This window comes from Bos indicus, chromosome 5 (assembly GCF_029378745.1).
Source record: "Bos indicus isolate NIAB-ARS_2022 breed Sahiwal x Tharparkar chromosome 5, NIAB-ARS_B.indTharparkar_mat_pri_1.0, whole genome shotgun sequence".
Lineage (NCBI taxonomy): Eukaryota > Metazoa > Chordata > Mammalia > Artiodactyla > Bovidae > Bos > Bos indicus.
Window position 1 is genome coordinate 82,784,318 of NC_091764.1, and position 18,376 is coordinate 82,802,693.

The 18,376-nt window shown below is 42.4% G+C and overlaps 1 protein-coding gene across 1 annotated transcript in view; it reads left to right on the plus strand.

Moving 5' to 3' along the window:
• Window positions 1–18,376, plus strand: part of TM7SF3 (transmembrane 7 superfamily member 3) — a 41,983-nt gene that overhangs the window by 9,923 nt on the left and 13,684 nt on the right. The window contains exons 2-6 of the mRNA XM_019961424.2: window positions 2,093–2,247; window positions 6,441–6,591; window positions 9,541–9,661; window positions 10,600–10,771; window positions 14,632–14,809. Coding sequence (XP_019816983.1) covers window positions 2,093–2,247; window positions 6,441–6,591; window positions 9,541–9,661; window positions 10,600–10,771; window positions 14,632–14,809 — 777 coding nt within the window. The remainder of the gene's footprint in view (window positions 1–2,092; window positions 2,248–6,440; window positions 6,592–9,540; window positions 9,662–10,599; window positions 10,772–14,631; window positions 14,810–18,376) is intronic.

An 18,376-nucleotide genomic window follows, 5' to 3' on the forward strand; every position in this document is an offset into this window, starting at 1 on the left:
TATTCCCAGGTTGGGAAGATCCTCTGAGGAAGGAAATGGCAGCCCACTCCCATATTTTTGCCTGGGAAATCCCATGGACAGAGGAATCTGATGGGCTACAGTCCAGGGGGTTGCAAAGAGTTGGATTCAACTTAGGAACTAAACAACAACAACAACAAAAACCTTTATTCTCATCCACTATTTATATGTTCTGTTTGGCTTTCTTGGTTAGCCTTTCTTAATAGTCTCTTTTTTTTAATCATCCAGATGGAGTACTTGCTGTTAACAACATCCAGATGGAGTACTTGCTGTTACTTGTTTTTTAATCATCCAGATGGAGTACTTGCTGTTAACAACAAAAACAGCAGAAAGTATTGAAAAAGTTAGTTTTCTTTGGAAATGGTACATAAGAATGAGTTAGGAAGTTATTTAGTGTCTGGAGTGTTTCATTCAGCTCCAACTGACTCAAATTTCTTTCTTTAAAAAAAAAAAAGATTAATCCACTCTAAGACTCTGGTGAATATAATCTTTACCTCATCGACTCCTTTTCATCTATATTAAATTGAAATCTTTTTGTTTATTTTTAGACTCCGACACACAAGCCAGCTTATATAATGCTTGTGAACTCTGCTGTTTATGCAGAGATACACTGACTCTAGGGCAGAGGGTGAGATGGGAACCCAGAACCACACAGAAGTCAAAGCAGCCATTTAGTGGATTCCTTGAGAATTAGGTTGGAAAAGAAGAGAAGTGGTGAGCAGCTACAAGGAAGACACACAGAGTGAATGAAATACATCCAGACAGTGGAGGCAGGTCAGCAGGTGGGAAAGCCTAGATGAGGTGTTGGAAAACTCGTTATAGCCTACCTTTTATGTGGACTCTGAACTCGATCCTTCAACAAACAAAAAACTCCTTGAAGACCTGTTTTTCATGAAGTACCTGGTGTGGACACTCAATATACATTTTTGCCCACATTGATGACACTTTCCTTTACAAGCTGAGTAATATAGTCCTATTAGACAGATGAAGACATTGAGGTTTAAGGGAATTAAGTAACTTTTCTGAGATCACATAGCTAGTAAAGGGTGGGATAAAACTGAAGCCAGATGTGTCTCTCTCAGTTCAGTTCAGTCACTCAGTCATGTCCGACTCTTTGTGACCCTATAAATTACAGCACGCCAGGCCTCCCTATCTATCACCAACTCCTGGAGTTCACTCAAACTCACGTCCATCGAGTCAGTGATGCCATCCAACCATCTCATCCTCTATCGTCCCCTTCTCCTGCCCCCAATCCCTCCCAACATCAGAGTCTTTTCCAATGAGTCAACTCTTCGCATGAGGTGGCCAAAGTACTGGAGTTTCAGCTTTAGCATCATTCCTCCCAAAGAGCACCCAGGACTGATCTCCTTTAGAATGGACTGGTTGGATCTCCTTGCAGTCCAAGGGACTCTCAAGAGTCTTCTCCAACACCACAGTTCAAAGGCATCAATTCTTTGGCGCTCAGCCTTCTTCACAGTCCAACTCTCACATCCATACATGACCACTGGAAAAACCATAGCCTTGACTAGATGGACCTTTGTTGGCAAAGTAATGTCTCTGCTTTTGAATATGCTATCTAGGTTGGTCATAACTTTCCTTCCAAGGAGTAAGCGTCTTTTAATTTCTGGACTGATTTCAGAATATATTCTTTAGTACCAGTGCACTTACAATCGGTGGTAACTCATGAGGGCTGTTAATCCTTAAATTCAGGGATTCTGTTCTGAATAGAGCTGTTATTGCTGCTACCAAAAGAGGGATTTTCCTGGGCTCTGGAAGCCGAGCACCTTGAACATCCTGGTGTTTGCATCTTTGGAAATAACCTTTCTTCCCCTTCAGTTCTCAGTTCCACCCTTCCCAGATGAGTCACCTTGGGCGTGGGTGGGGGGAGGTTTATGAGGGGGTTGAGGGGTTGCTGCTTCTGCCTTTTAAGCTTCATTGTCCTCATTAGTGAATAGGGCTCAACAGTTTTTTCTGAGGATTAAATTAACCTTGCATGTGTGTTTAAGTATACAATTCCTACAAATTGGTTACAGAGAGGTATGAATGTTATAATGAAACATTTCTCCCCTTGTAGGTCTTCTGGAATTTTCTGTGGGGAAATTTAGATACCTGGAGCTCAAGAAGCCCTTTCCAGAGGAAGCTATTTTGCGTCATATTTCCAGCAATGTCACTTTTGTTCTTTTCCAAATACACTCACAGTATCAGAATACAACAATTTCTTTTTCTGAGGTAAGTACAAAGAGTTACTTCCATAAAAGTCATTTCCACAGTTTGGTATCTTGTATTTAGTGTGAGCATTAGAAATTAACGCCTCTTTATGTGTTAAATTTTTAAAAGATCAAGATTGAGTCCTGTCATTAGGCTGGCTAGGAGGTGAATATTTCACGCCTTTCTTGAATAGTGACCTCTGACCTAAAAGGGGTGATGCTGCTGAGTTTGGGGGGAGGGCAGCTTGTACCAAATGTCTCCTGCCTGCAGTTAAGCTTTCCCCATATTTCCCACCTTTTCTTTTTCTTAATTCTACTGGGTCCTCAGTGGTTTTTACCTCAGAATACATTTTAATGGATTTCTGTGGTCTTTTAGCCATTAGCCTTGAAGTTTACTAAGACACGTAATAGGATCAGCTTTATTCTTTAGAGTTTCATTGAAACAAAAGAATCCTAACTCTTAGTTTAACCAGAGCAGTGCTGTGCTCCCAGCAGCATTTGGGACCCTCTTACAGAGGTCCTCACTAAACCCCTGAGCCTCAACCTCGTCTCTGGGAAGTTTTCAAATATCCTGAATCAGCTGAAGCCATTAAGGCTTTGCCATTTCTGTTACCCTTTACAGACCTACTTATTTTTAGTCCATATGACCCCTTAGACTAATACATGAATTTCACTCTGTATGAAGTTGTACTGCATTTTTGTCTGTCCTCAGCCTACCTTTTGGCTTCCCTTGTAGCTCAGCTGGTAAAGAGTCCGCCTGCAGTGCAGGAGACCCTGGTTCGATTCCTGGGTTGGGAAGATCCCCCTGAAGGAGGGTATGGCAATGGACTCCAATATTCTTGCCTGGAGAATCCCCATGGACAGAGGAGCCTGGCGGGCTACAGTCCATGGGGGTCGCAAAGGGTCAGACACGACTGAGAAACTCAGCACAGCACAAGCCTACCTTCTATTATTCTGGAATTTGCTAAACGAAGCTGTCTTCATCCAGTCTCTATATATTTTATGGACATTGGTCGTTGTGTCTTTCACACTAAGTGTTTTATAATTTTTGTTCCTGCCTTCCTGCCCCTACCACAAACGTTTTGAAGATGTGTGTGTGTGTGTGGTGGTTTGATAGACTAGATATGGGGGCTTTCCTGCAGGCTCTGTGGTAAAGAGTCCTCCTGCCAATGCAAGAGACATGGGTTCAATCCCTGATTCAGGAAGATCCTACATGCCACGGAGCACAACTAAGCCCATGCGCCAGAACTGTTGAGCTGTGCTCTAGAGCCTGGGAGCCACAACTAGCGAGCCCATGTGCTGCACCTGCTGCAGCCTGAGCACCCTAGAGCTGGTGCTCTGCCACAAGGGAAGCCACCATCATGAGAAGCCTATGCCCTGCAACTAGAGAGTAGTCCCTGCTCGCCACAAGTAGAGAAAAGCCCATGCAGCAATTCAGACCCAGCACAGCCAAAAAGTAATAGACTAGAAGTAGAAGGGTTTGATCGAGGAAACGAGGAAAAAATAAATTATACTAGTTGAAGATATAATAGTGTATATGACCCATTCATTGATTTTCCGGGAGTTCTTTGCAGCCAGAGCAGAAATCAAAGCATGTTGAATTTCATAACTTTCTTAGAAGGAAAAAACATTCTCATTCTTCAGGGGGAAGCCAAGTTTTTTTATGGCACTAAATTCAAAGGGAAACTTTCTATTCAGGCACTTACCTAGGAGACACAGTAAAATGGCACATAGATGACTTCCTTCTTAATAACATCACAGCAAAGACGATTTCCTTCTTAATAACATCACAGCAAAGACAACGTTTGAAGGAAGAGACGGGATGGAGAAAAAAATGCAGTTATATTTATTGCATGCCCAGTGTGTGCTAGACCAGTGATCCTTGAGCTCCTGGGGCCAAAGACTTGGTGTCTGCTGAAATCGTGGACTCTCTACCTGGCAGAATGTATGACTACATCTGTATAATTACATGGGGGTCTCTGGAAATGCATTGAGCCTCCTAGTTAGGACCCCTTGCATTTGATTTTCCATGTAGTTAATTTAATTCTTGTAACAGTTTGTCCAAGCAGTCCTAATGTTTATCTTTACTTTGGAAGAAACGGTGAAGAAACCCCTTCACCTAAAGAAACCCTTTAGGTGACGGGGTACCTGCATGACTGATGTGACAAAAGTGGCCTGGATGAGCAGCATCTTGGGTCTCAGTTTTCATGCAGAAAGGATCTTGCTGCTGCTAAGTCGCTTCAGTCGTGTCCGACTCTGTGCGACCCCATAGACGGCAGCCCACCAGGCTCCACCGTCCCTGGGATTCTCCAGGCAAGAACGCTGGAGTGGGTTGCCATTTCCTTCTCCAGTGCATGAAAGTGAAAAGTGAAAGTGAAGTCGCTCAGTCCTGTCCGACTCTTTGTGACCCCATGGACTGCAGCCTACCAGGCTCCTCCGTCCATGGGATTTTCCAGGAAGAGTACTGGAGTGGGCTGCCACTTAGTTATCCTTAATGATAACCATGTTCCTTTCTTGGGCTGCCTTTAGTTCTCACTAAATTTATACTGCTGAGAAGATGATAACCAGAACTGTGCATAAGTCTAGAAGGGAGTAGTCTGCATGAAGAGAGCTGTTTCTGTTGTAACTTCCTGATGACTTGTGGCATCTTGGAGTTTTGGGGTCATCTTGGCAGTGAGTTCTTTGAAACTTCTGACCCTTAAGTTCCTTGGTCATTTTCTCTTATGCTTGTCAAATTGAAACTCATGTGGCTCTTTTTTCTTCCCATTTCCTTCTTGTTCAGTTGCTCAGTTGTGTTTGAGTCTTTGTGATCCCATGGACTGCAGCCCACCAGGCTTCCCTGTCCTTCACTATCTGCCAAAGTTTGCTCAAACTCATGTCCATCGAGTCAGTGATGTCATCTAACCATCTCATCCTCTGTCACCCTCTTCTCCTCTTGCCCGCAATCTTTTGCAGCATCAGGGTCTTTTCCTTAACTTTAAGAAAACACTCTGAATCTACTACCTCTCAACTTTAGTACTTTGTTATTCAAGAAGCTTTCCCAGCAGATGGGGGAAGGGGATGAGAGAGTATGGGGGTGTAAGGAAGAGTAAGAACAGGGCATAAAGAAAATGATCTCTGTGTTCACTGTCTTGGTGATGGTTTCCCAGGTGCCTGCATTTATCAAAATGTATATTGGTATACTCTATGTGTAATTTATAATATGTAAATTATAACTCTGTTTTTTAAAAAACTTTTCAAGGACTGAACTCTTCGGGGGCAGAGCTTCTATTTTTTGTCTTGGTAGTGGTCAAGTTAATTTGTATATTGGGACCACGAATGGAGGCCACCCTAGTGACTTGGCCCACGTCACAAATCTAAACCTAAGACTGCACTTACAGGGAATGCCTGTCAAGGAAACCTAACTTACACTGATCACAATCCTCCAGCTCAGCCTAGCCAGCTCACTTTACCCTAGAAAATAGGACTTGCTCGTCTTCTGACTAAATCCCAACCTCCTAACCGAGCATGCTCTTCTAATGCTCTAAAAAGCTAGTTCATGCCCCACATCCCTTGGGAAGCATGCTCCACATCTAGTGAGGCCCTGTCCTCCCCCAATCCATCAGTGGTGTTCCGTTGAATAAAGGACATCAGACTTGTTACTAAACTGTTTTAGTTTTGTCATGTCCATGGAAGTCCTTAACCCAGTAGTCTTAGTACTTGAAATGTGTGCGAAGTCAATTCAGTCTTGTCTGACTCTTTGTTGACCCCATCGACTGTAGCCTGCTAGGCTCTTCTGTCTGTGGAATTCTCCAGACAAGAATACTGGAGTGGGTTGCCATCCCTTCCTCCAGGGTATCCTCCCAAACCAGGGATCGTACCCTCATCTCTTATGTCTCCTGCATTGGCAGGCAAGTTTTTACCACTAGTAACACCCATGAAGCCAAGTACTTGACATAGTGAATCCTAACTGAAGGGACTGAAAAGCTTGGGAATGTTATTGTGTATCTGCTATTCCTGATCAAAGAGTGTATATTTTAAATAATTCTTCCAGTGTATTTGTGGGTACACGCACATAGAAGTGAAAATAATTCTTTAATCATCTGAGGAAGGTCTTTTTTACCCCTTTTTGGTTTTGAGAAGCTTTAGAATAGGGCATGCACACTAGATTCACTCTGGCATTGAAGCACTTTGTTCAACTGCTAATTCACAATGACTCTTCTTTCCTTGTTGCAGACTCTCCTTCCTAATGCCTCGGAGACGGGCACTGACAAAGGACTGGTTTCCATTCTTAGACCAGAGCAGAGTATGTGCACTTGGCACTTGGAGACATTAGACCCTGAGCCTGTCCAAAATGTGGCCATTCCACTGTCCTACTCGGAAAGCGGTAACCTTTCTATCATCAACTCCTTATTACTGTCCAGAATGCAGGACTTGTGGGTGAGAATTTAGAGATAACTATAATCCTATTAAAAGTGTTTATTATAAGTATAGTACTTTGAATTAGAAAGGTTTTAACAGCAGGGGAGTCAGAGAATTAGCATGATGAGTGAAAGCCCAGGAAGGGACTAGGACTAGAAGAACACATGTCTTCATTTGGAAAACACTGAAGGAGCCCTTGGAGAAACTGTGACAGACATGTCAAGAGGAGGGGTTGATTCATGTTGATGTATGGCTGAGACCAATACAATATTGTAAAGCAATTATCCTTCAATTGAAAATAAATTAAAAAAAAAAAGGGCAAGACATAGTTCTCACACATTAGTTGATGGTTCTAGGCCAAGGAAGGTGTGGGAGAAGAATGGGGTATTTGGAGAATGGTGGACAGTGGATGTGGCTGGAGCCAGAGTGGGAAGGTCCTAGTTTATAATGTGAGGTCTTCACTCTTTGCTGAGGCAGCAGAGAGACTTTTGAAGCAGAGGAAATGACCTGATGCCTTTCCTCTCTCAAAAGGTTAACCCTAGAAGCAATGCGGGGAGTGGATTGGAGGGGGCATAACAAAGTCAAGACAATACAACTTTCAGGACTCAAAATGAGAAATGAAGATCTGAACAGAGGCCCTGAGAAGGGGATAGAGAGGACAGGCTGGATTTGAGAAATTTGGAATATGGAATCACAAGATACAATGACCAGTGGTTATGGATTATTAAAAGTGGGGAGCACAGACTTCCCATTTGGGCAGCTTGGAGATGATCAGAATAGTGATCAGATGGGGTATTTGTGGTGCTGGATGTCCTAGGTGGTTGGGATGGGGTTACATGGTGACTTCAGTTTGGCACGTTGACTCTGAGACACTTTTAGGACATCTGGATGGACTTGCATAGTAGGCAGCTGAAAATAAGGGCCTAGGGTGGAGGAGTGGGGTTAGATATCCAACTGAACAGCAGAATAGCTGTTAGTAAAGTCATGGAAGTGAGTGAGGTCATCCAGGCATGAACTTAGAGATTTAGGGAGGAAAATTATAGCAAATAATTTCCTAGTGCCTGCCACAGTTTTGCTGAAGAATAATTAGAAGACTAAGGAGTAGACAGGACAGTGAGAAAAGAGACTGGATGCCCAGCATTATAAGAAGTGGTAAATAGGACTTTGCAGAGAGGTCAAGAGAGTGACTGAAAATGTCCCTATGGTGGCACAATCCAGAGTCAGTGGTGGCCTTTAATGAGAGTCATTTTAGTGACACCATGAGGATGAAAACCAGATCGTAGTGATTGAGGAGTGAAGGTGAAGGGAGGAGATTTACATTCTCTTGAAGTTTGGTGGTAAAGGGAAGGCGAGGTTGCAATAACTAGAAAAGGAGGTAGAATTCCAAAAAGTGATGGGAGTTGAAGAAAAACAGATATATATAGCCAAAGGGTAATCACTTGATTTAAAAAAAATGATAGATGTCAAGCTTTCATCAAGGTCCGTATACAAAGAAAATTAATGAGCAGTGGAGTGTCAGTTACAGTACACATGCTTTTCTCGGGTGTGGTAAATGTTTGTAAATACAGGAAAAGAAGAGTGTGAAAGAAGAGCATAGAATTCTGGGGCAGAGTCCACTGGGAAGCGGTGCACACTGGGTGTCTCCATTGCGGAGCTGCAGAATTCCAGCAGTTGATGGAAATTAAGAACCAGCTGTGGGAGCGATTGAATGAGTTTATGAAGCTGAGATCTTAAAGTACTTTAAACTGGTTTACCTTCTTGTGTCTAAACTTCTCCTCTTGAGCCCACCACACACAGTTCTTTGCATGGAATTGAACTAATGTCAAGTGACTTCTTTAAGTTTTGTCTTGGTTAAAGGTTGTGAATAGGATTCCTAATAAGAGCTGTTTTAACCATATTATGAATGTAAATTAAATACCCTAAGGGGATTCCCAGGTGGTGTTAGTGTTAAAGAACCTGCCTACCAATGCAGGAGATGCGGGTTTGATCCCTGGGCTGGGAAAATCCCTTGAAGGAGGGCATAGCAACCCACTCCAGTATTCTTGCCTAGAGAATCCCATGGACAGAGGAGCCAGGTGGGCTATGGTCCACAGGGTCACAAAGAGTCAGACACAACTGAAGCGGCTTAGCATGCAGGCATGCAAATACCCCAAATTTATTTTGTGTTTAATTGTGCACATGCTGTGTCTAATACATGAACCTGGGGTTCTTGAGATCTTTTATTTTTTCCTCTTTTATGTATACACAAAGACTCTTCCAGCGAGGAGGAGAGGTTGACACCATCTTTCTTCCTGTTGAAAGAGTTAAGTGAAAAGTGGACACCCTTTTTCTATTTACCAGGATCTAATGAAACCTTCTCAGAATCTAAAGAAAATGTGTTTAGGAAATGCACATATTCAACAGTTGGCATACAATTTCCAGGTGTTCACGGGGCTCCTGAAACCCATTCTTGGACCCCAGCTTCAGAATCGCTGTCTCTTCTGATGTTTTCAACTCTAAAGCAGAGGTTGGCGAACTGCAGAGCACAAGGCAAAGCCAGCTCACGGCCTGTTTTGTGCATAAAGTCTTATTGGGACACAGCCGTTCACTTACATATCATCTGTTGTGATATGTAACATATCAGGTTGCAACATATCAGGTTGCTTTCCTGCCACGGGGCAGGGTTGAGTAGCTGCCACAGAGACCAGAGAGTCTGAACAGCTTCTAAAACATTTACTATCTGGCTCTGTACAGAAAAGGTCTTCCACAGCCCATTACCTCATATAACTTTACCCTCAGTCCATGAGGTAGTACAAAGCTAGAAGCTCTCCACTGAACTTCTGTGTTGGGTGTTCTTGTAAGAGTGGGGTTCTGTTTTTCTGAGTGTGCTTTGAATATATAAGAATTCTTAGTAACTTCCTGATTTCCCATCCAGATCCTATCCCTGGTGGCTGTAATTTGGAATTTGATGTAGATATCGATCCAAACATTTACTTGGAGTATAATTTCTTTGAAACAACTATCAAATTTGCTCCAGCAAACCTAGGCTATGCGAGGTATGTCTGTCTCCCAACTCCCAAAACTCTTTTTAGGATAAGCATGACTCACTGTTGTGTAGACTGAGTAAATTCTCTCAAAATCCATAGTTCTCCTTAGCAGACTTGAACTGCTTTTTTTTTTTTCCCCAAACAGAAGTAATTTAAGCTTTGTTGTTAATACGTAAAGTGTCGTTTACAGTTAGTATTGTTTCCCTCCTTTCTTATGAAGAGCCAAATGTTGTCTTTATTAGGAGCTTAGAAGTACATCTTAGTTTTTGTAAAGAATTTTAAATATAGAAAGCATTTTGGGGACTCCTCTGGTGGTCCAGTGGCTAAGACTCCGTGCTCCCAGTGCAGGAGGCTGGGGTTTGATCCCTGTTCAGGGAACTAGACCCGCATGCCTCAACTAAGAGTTCACACGTTACAACCAAATATCCCATGTGTGGCAACAAAAACCGGATGTAGCCAAATAAATAAACATTAAAAAAGAAAGCATTCTGCAGCTTTGAAACATGCCTATGTTTGTAAGGATTTATTCTTTTAATTAAAACTCTGCCCTAATTTCTACTTTAAGAGTAATGATAGATAACATTTGAATACTCTCTGTGTATCATTCACAGTGCTACTGAATACTCTATGTTCTATGTCATTTAATCCTTAGAATTTTATGAAGAAGGGGCTGTTGTTCTTATTTTACCGAGTGGTGCCCTAAGGGTTGTTGAGATTCAGTGACTTGCCCACATACACACGGCCAACACGTAGCTAAGCTGGCAGCTGATGCAGCCTGACTGATACTCATATCTGGTTAATTAACCATACATACCACTTCTCTTTCCTTAGTGATGCCAAACTGGGAATCGCTGTTGCAGAAGTTTGAAGTTTTGATTCCTTTTTACATTAGTAGATGAGATTTGTAGCATGAGAGATTAATGTTCAGCTTTGTTGGTTGATTTTAGAGGCGCAGATCCTCCGTCATGTGACGTCAAGATGGGCCCGGACTCCAGGTGGAGGTTGCAGTATGATGTCTATCAGTATTTTCTGCCCGAGAACGACCTCACTGAAGAGGTGTTGCTGAGACATCTGCAGAGGATGGCCGAGGTGCCTCAGGTGCAGGCCAATGCTGTCAAGGTAAGTCTGATGCCTGTAATTCCTGTAGCCAGACTGTGACACCTTTGTAAGAGCTGAGAAGGGGAGAAGCTACCAGGAGCTTATTATTATTACTATTTTTACTGTTTTCTTGGTCTTTCTAGGATTCTCATTTTATCCTCTTTGATTTCATTGTCATCTTGGGAGTCAATTCCAGTGACATCCCAGAGTAACATTGGCTTTTGAGGAGGTGCATGTAAATTTTGTTATGTTTTGTTGCAGCCATGACTGTGGCTGGTTATCTTGAACTATGGGTGGAAGTGGGTGGTCATTTTCTATGTACTCCCATAACTATTAGATTTAAAAAGTTGGGAAATATAAAGTGTATAGTGTTTTGAGAAGAAATAATGTGAAACTATTTAAAGATATATGCATTATCCTTACTATTTAAATGCAAGTACAAAGTTTGTAACTTGCAGCAAAAATTTTCTCTGAGCTTTTGAACCCCTGAAAACTCTTGCTACTCCTCAAGTGTGGGGGTATAGGCTGGCAGCACTGGCATCACGTGGGAATTTGTTAGAGTCATAGATTCTTAGGGTCCACCCCAGACCTACAGAATCAGCGTCTGTATTTTACGATCCCCAGGTGATTCCTCTGCACATTAAAGTTTGAGACTTATACTCTCAATCATTTCTGTGGAGGGCAGGATTTTGTCTTTATGTCTTAAAAGGTACCTGATATCAGTCTGATAAACAAGGACATCTGTCAGTCTGATAGTTAGTGAGGAGCATTTTTCCAGACTGTTATGATCTTCCCAGAAAGTTGCAGACTACCAGATTATATAGAAGGAAGCAATTGAAATAGGGCAGCTGTGGGCCTTCCCTGGTGATCCAGTGGCTAGGACTCTGTGCTTCTGATGCAGGGGATCTGGGTTTGATCCCTGGTCAGGGAACTAGATCCCATGTGCTGCAACTAAAGATTCCACATGCCGCAACAAAGAATGAAGGTCCTGGATGTCACAACTAACACCCAGCACAGCCAATATAATTAATTAAATTTAAAAATATTGTGATTATTCACAAATTAGGAGCTCAATTCGAAAAGTTTGCCTTTGTACATAGGAAATTTCAAAGACCACTTTTATTCTCATGAAGCATATAAAACGTCATATAACAGAGTCTTTTTAGGTTGCTTTTTTTTAAATTTTAGGCTGTAATGCACAGCTTAGCGCAGGACTAAGTTCCTAGTTCCCCAACTGGGATCAAACCCAGACCCTTGGCAGTGAGAACCCAGAGTCCTAACCACTGGACTGCCAGCTTCTAAGAAGCTTCTAATTATTCACCCCTGAAACTCTTAATATTATAGTTTTCTCTCTTCTGTTAGTAGGAACCTATCTGTGTGTGAGGGCTAAGTGGAGCTTTTGTTTTTATTACATGTATCCCCTATCTAAAAGAATGAAACTAGAACACCTCCTAACACCATACATGAAAATAAACTCAAAATGGATTAAAGACTTAAATGTAAGGCCAGAAACTATAAAACTCTTAGAAGAAAACATAGGCAGTACACTCCTTGACATAAATCAAAGCAAGATCCTCTATGACCCACCTCCTAAAGTAATGGAAATTAAAAAAATAAATGGGACCTCATTAAACTTAAAAGCTTTTGCAGAGCAAAGGAAACTATAAACAAGGTGAAAAGACAACCCTCAGAATGGGAGAAAGTAATAGCAAATGAAATAACTGACAAATAATTAATTTCCAAAATATATAAGCAGCTCAATACCAGAAAAACAGACAACCCAATCAAAAAGAGAGCAGAAGAGCTAAACAGACAGTTCTCCAAAGAGGACTTGCGGATGGCTAATAAACACAGGAAAACATGCTCAACATCTCTCATTATTAGAGAAATACAAATCAAAACTACAATGAGATCTCATGAGATACTACCTTACACTGGCCTGAATGACCATCATCCCAAAATTTACAAACAATAAATGCTGGAGAGTGTGTGGAGAAAAGGGAACCCTTTTGCATTGTTGGTGGGAATGTAAATTGATATAGCTCACCATATAACCCAACAATCCCACTACTGAGCATATACTCTGAGAAAACCAGAATTTAAAAAAAGACACATGTACCCCAGGGTTCATTGCAGCCCTATTTACAATACCTAGGGCATGAGTCAGTGCTAATGAGGTGGATGAACACCTATTACACAGAGTGTAAGTCAGTCAGAAAAACAAATATTATATATTAATGCATAGATATGGAATCTAGAAAGCTGGTGCTGATGGACCGATCTGCAGGGCAGCAGTGGAGATGCAGATATAGAAAACAGACTTGTGGACACAGTGGAGAAAGGAGAAGGTGGGACGACGAATTGAGAGAGTAGCATTCAAACATATACATTACCATGTGTAAAATGGACAGCTAGTGAGACTTGGCTGTGTGATGCAGGGAGCTCAACCCTGTACTCTGTGACAACCTAAAGGGCTGGGAGGTGGGAAGGAGTTCCAGGAGCGGGGGACACGTGTATAACTATGACTGATTCATGTTAATGTCTGGTAGGAACCATCACAGTATTATAAAACAATTATCCTCCAATTAAAAATAAATACAATTTTTAAAAACCAACCTTTAAAAGGGAATTATTGAAGTGAAGGACTAGAAGATAACACGGCTATATGTAATTTTTCTTATGCCTGTTAGACAAAATAAGTGGGTGCTCTCTGTGAGCTGTTAACCCCCACGACCTTTGTTGGCACTGGCTCTCAGTGATCACTAGTGTTTGTTGGGCCCTCACTCTGTTTGGAGTATTGACAGGAGACTAGTGAGCAGGATGTATAAGGTTTCTGCCCTTATGTCTTTTATAGTCTAGCAGTGGAGAAGGCAATGGCACCCCTCTCCAGTACTCTTGCCTGGAAAATCCCATGGATAGAAGAGCCTGGTGGGCTGCAGTCCATGGGGTTGCGAAGAGTTGGACACGACTGACCAACTTCACTTTCACTTTTCACTTCATGCATTGGAGAAGGAAATGGCAACCCACTCCAGTGTTCTTGCCTGGAGAATCCCAGGGATGGGGGAGCCTGGTGGGCTGCCATCTATGGGGTCGCACAGAGTCGGACACGACTGAAGCGACTTAGCAGCAGCAGCAGATGGGAAAAATTCTTTTACTTCGTCCTAACTAGTACATTTTACTTAATCATTATATCACATTTTACTTCAATTATTAACATATGCAAAGTCTTTCGATGTTTTTGTGTAAGAGCTTGATCATGTCAGCACGAACAGACTGTGTAGGGTAATCTTTCGACCAAATGAGTTGGTAAACTATTATATATAGGATGGATAGATAACAAACTGCTATGTATAGCAAGTGCATGCCTGCTAAGTCACTTCGGTCTAGTCTGGCTCAGCGACCCTATGGACTGTAGCTTTCCAGGCTCCTCTGTCTATGGGGATTCTCCAGGCAAGAATAGTGGAGTGGGTTGCCATGCCCTCCTCCAGGGGATCTTCCTGACCCAGGGATCAAACCAATATCTCTTAAGTCTCCTGCATTGGCAGGCGAGTTCTTTACCACTAGCACCACCTGGGAAGCCCGAGGTATAGCACAGGGAACTATATTCAGTATCCTGTGATAAACCAGAATAGAAAAGAAGATGAAAAAAATATATGTGTGTATAACTGAGTGACTTTGCTTTATAGCAGAAATTAACACAACATTGTAAATCATCTGTACTTCAATACATTAAAAAAAAGTCAAATGGCCTGGTGTAGGATTTAAACAAGAACAATGCTTTCATACTAGAATTTAATAGCACATGTAGGTGGGGTTATAATAGAAAAGCTTGTGGGGTTTGATTTTTTTAAACACTAATCAAGCATTATTTTTGGCTTCAGGTGGTCACCCTCACAGCTGACGATAAGACAAGTGTTTCCTTCTCCTCTCTCCGGGGACAGGGTGTCATTTACAACGTCATCGTTCGGGATCCATTTCTAAACACGTCCACAGCTTACGTGCCCACTCACACGTACGCTTGCAGCTTTGAGGCAGAGGAGGGTAATTGTTCTTCCCTTGGTGAGTATGTAGATTTCAATTGTGAACTTTCTTCTTTGGCCTTGAAGAGCTTTATCAACTAGTAAAGAACCTCAGGATATTTACAAGTGCTTTTGTCTCGTTTATTCATTCATGCATTAAGCACACGCCTCCTGAGCACCTGTGTTACTCTGCTCTGTGTTCTAGGCACTAGGATAGAGGAGTGAACAAAATGGACAAAATACCTGCCCTCCTGGAGCCTGCATTTTAGTGGTGGGGGAAGGAGGCAGGCAAAAGACATTTGTAAAATACACAGTACCTAAGATAAGTGATGAGGACTAAGGAGCAAGAATTAAGTAGGAAAGGGAGATAACCAGTGAGGGCGAGAGAATTTGAGAAGCTAGCTAGGGAAGTCCTTACTGAACTGGTAGCTTTAGGGGGAGACCCATGGCAAGGCGAGGAGCCATGCCCATGTCTGGGGTGGGGAGTGGGTTGCCAGGCCGAGGAGACAGCCAGCACAGAGCCCTCAACTGGGAGCCTGCTGGTGTGGCTGCAGGAGCGGGCAGCCTCACAGGTCCTCCTTTGAGCTACAGCTTTTATTCCGAGTGCAATGAAAAAGCATTGGAGGGCCTGAGCAAATAATACTATGATCAGTCTCATATTTTAATGGGATCACTCTGGTGCTTTTCTTGAGAAAAATCAGGGGCAAGAGCAGAAATAGGGAGATTGATGAGGAGGCCATCATAGTGTCCAGGAGAGAGAGGACAATGGCACTCAGGGTGTTGTAACATCATCCTGTGTGTGTGTATTTAGCATTTTATTCTGAAACAGTTTCACAGAAAAGATGTAAAAATAATTCAAAGAATTCTGTATAATCTTCACCAACATTCCTCAAATGTTAGTTAACATGTTTGCTGTTTGCTTTTCATGCTTTATCTAGACATACACACATATCTACATGTTTTCCCCCTGAAGCATTTGAGAGTAAGTTGCAGACATAAAGACCCTTTCACCCTAAAATATTTCTGTTCCTTATACAGCCATAGTGACATTATCAAAATAAAATGAACATTGATATACTACTGTTACTTAATCTATAGATGTCAAATTTCATTGTTTGTTCCACTAATGTCCTTTATAACCAAAGGAAAAAATTTTTTTCTGGTCTGGGGTCCACTTCAGTATTATATGGTGCTTTATCTTCTTTAATCTGAAATAATTTCTTAGTCTGTTTTTGTCTTTCAAAAAACTTTACCTTTTTGAGGCATACAGGTTAGTATTTATTTTTGTAGAAAGTCTTCAAATTGGGTTTATCTGATGTTTCCTCCTAACTAAGTTCAGATGATACATTTTTGGCAGGAATACAAAAGAAGTGATGGAGTGTCATTCTCTGCAGACACCTGATGTCTGTCTGTTCCATTCCTGGTGGTCATGATCCTGAGTACTTGGTTAGGGGTGTCTGCCAGGTTTCTCCACTGAGAAGTAACCATTTTTCCCTTTCGGAGAGATACTTCAAATGCAGGCAAATAACCGCTTCTCAAATTCTTCACTTGTTGGCTGGAGGATCCAGTGAACTTGCCTGAAATATTACCAGCGGGTTTGCCAAATGGCATTTTGCTCTATTTATCATTTCTTTCATGTTCATAGCTGTAGGAAAAAGGAGGGGGTCTCGGGACTGAGCTGATGGGCCAGCTAAGAAAGAGACTGGAAAAAGACCTTTGGATGTAGCAACAACTGGAGGCTGCTGGTGCCCTTGGGAGTGTTTCAGAAGAGCCTGATTGGAGTATGTTCAAGAACAAATAGGAGTAAAGAAATTGGAGAAAGAGTTCAAAGAGCTCTTTCAAGGAGTTTTCTATAAAGAATAAAGTCTGTTGGTTGTGGGAATTCCCTGGTGGCCCAGTGGCTAGGACTTGGCGCTTTCGCTACTGAGGCCCTAGTTCAATCCCTGGTTGGGGAACTAAGATCCTACGAGGTGCACAGTGTGGCCAAAAAATAAAATAAGTACGTAAATAAAGTCTTTGGGTTGTGTTCAAGCAGGGATTAATTTTTGCTCTTCTCTGCTAGAGCTGTATCCCACCCAGTTTTCCAGTGCCACGTGCAAGAGCCTTGAGAGATACAGTGCAAGAAACCAGGCAGATATAAGTTCTGTGGTTTGATGGCTAAGCTAGATCTCGTCTGGGTTTTTATGTTCCTTTTCCCCTGAACTCTTTGCACCAGGGCCCCTCCTGATCAGAGCACTCTGGGCCCTGTCTTTCCACTTTAGATGGAGGAGAGGGAAAGGTCCCATCTGATTGTTCCTTCAACTCAGGGTGGAACCCTCCCGGTCATGTGAGTTCTATCACTTTCCTTTTCAACCTCGATGCACACTAGGATGACCTTCCTGAGCTTGGAGTAGGGAGGATGTATCCACGTTACCTCATTAAAAAAAAAAAAAAAATTTATTGGCGTATAGTTGCTTTACAGTGTTGTGTTATTTTCTGCTGTAGAGCAAAGTGAATCAACCGTACGTATATACACGGATCCCCTCTTTTTTGCCATTTAATTAAAACTGTTGCCTATGCCATAACCTATAGCGATGCTGTGATGACTAAAAACACTGGAAACGTTGGCTCTCCTCCATCCTCCCCTCCCACTCTCTATTTTACCTCTCAGTTCTACTTATGAAACCTTGTCTCCTCTCTGGTTTGCTTATATGTTTGACTTTCTCTCTCTTTCCTTCCTGGTGTTGTGATCGGAGATTCTTAGTTCCCCTCTGCTGTCTAATGTCCTGGAGGAACCTATCTAAACTGGGTCAGTTTTTATCAGGCCACTTGCTGTCTCTGGCGATTGTACTTGTTGGAAACTTCCACTAGATTTTCACTTGAAAAAATTATCCCACTAAACTGCATGTTTTTGTTATAATGATTGAATTGTAGAGCAGCAGTCAATCACAGGGCAGGAGGAGAAGGGGGCGACAGAGGATTAGATGGTTGGATGGCATCACCAAATCAATGGACATAAGTTTGAGCAAGCTTCGGGAAATGGTGAAGGACAGGGAAGCTTGGTGTGCCGTAGTCCATGGGGTTGCCAGGAGTTGGACGTGAATTAGCAACTGCTGCTGGTGCTGCTGGTGCTGCTAAGTCGAGTCAGTCATGTCTGACTCTGTGCGACCCCATAGACGGCAGCCCACCAGGCTCCCCTGTCTCTGGGATTCTCCAGGAAAGAACACTGGAATGGGTTGCCATTTCCTTCTCCAATGCATGAAAGTGAAAAGTGAAAGTGAAGTCGCTCAGTCGTGTCTGACTCTTCGAGACCCCATGGACCACAGCCTACCAGGCTCCTCCGTCCATGGGATTTCCCAGGCAAGAGTACTGGAGTGGGGTGCCATTGCCTTCTCCGAACAACAACAAATAGGTCTGAAATAAGCAGGATGTGGCAGTAACTCTCATTTCATCTTTCCTTTCAGCTCTTCATTCACAGAGAAACTGATATGTAGCTATACTCTATGCCCTGCACGTTCTGGCCTTTTATCTTGTGTTCTTTATCTAAAAGATAGTCTATCTAGGTCTTCATGGTATCCACTGGAATGCTTGAGTATTTTGTGTGTGTTGGCTTGTAGTTGGTTTGTAA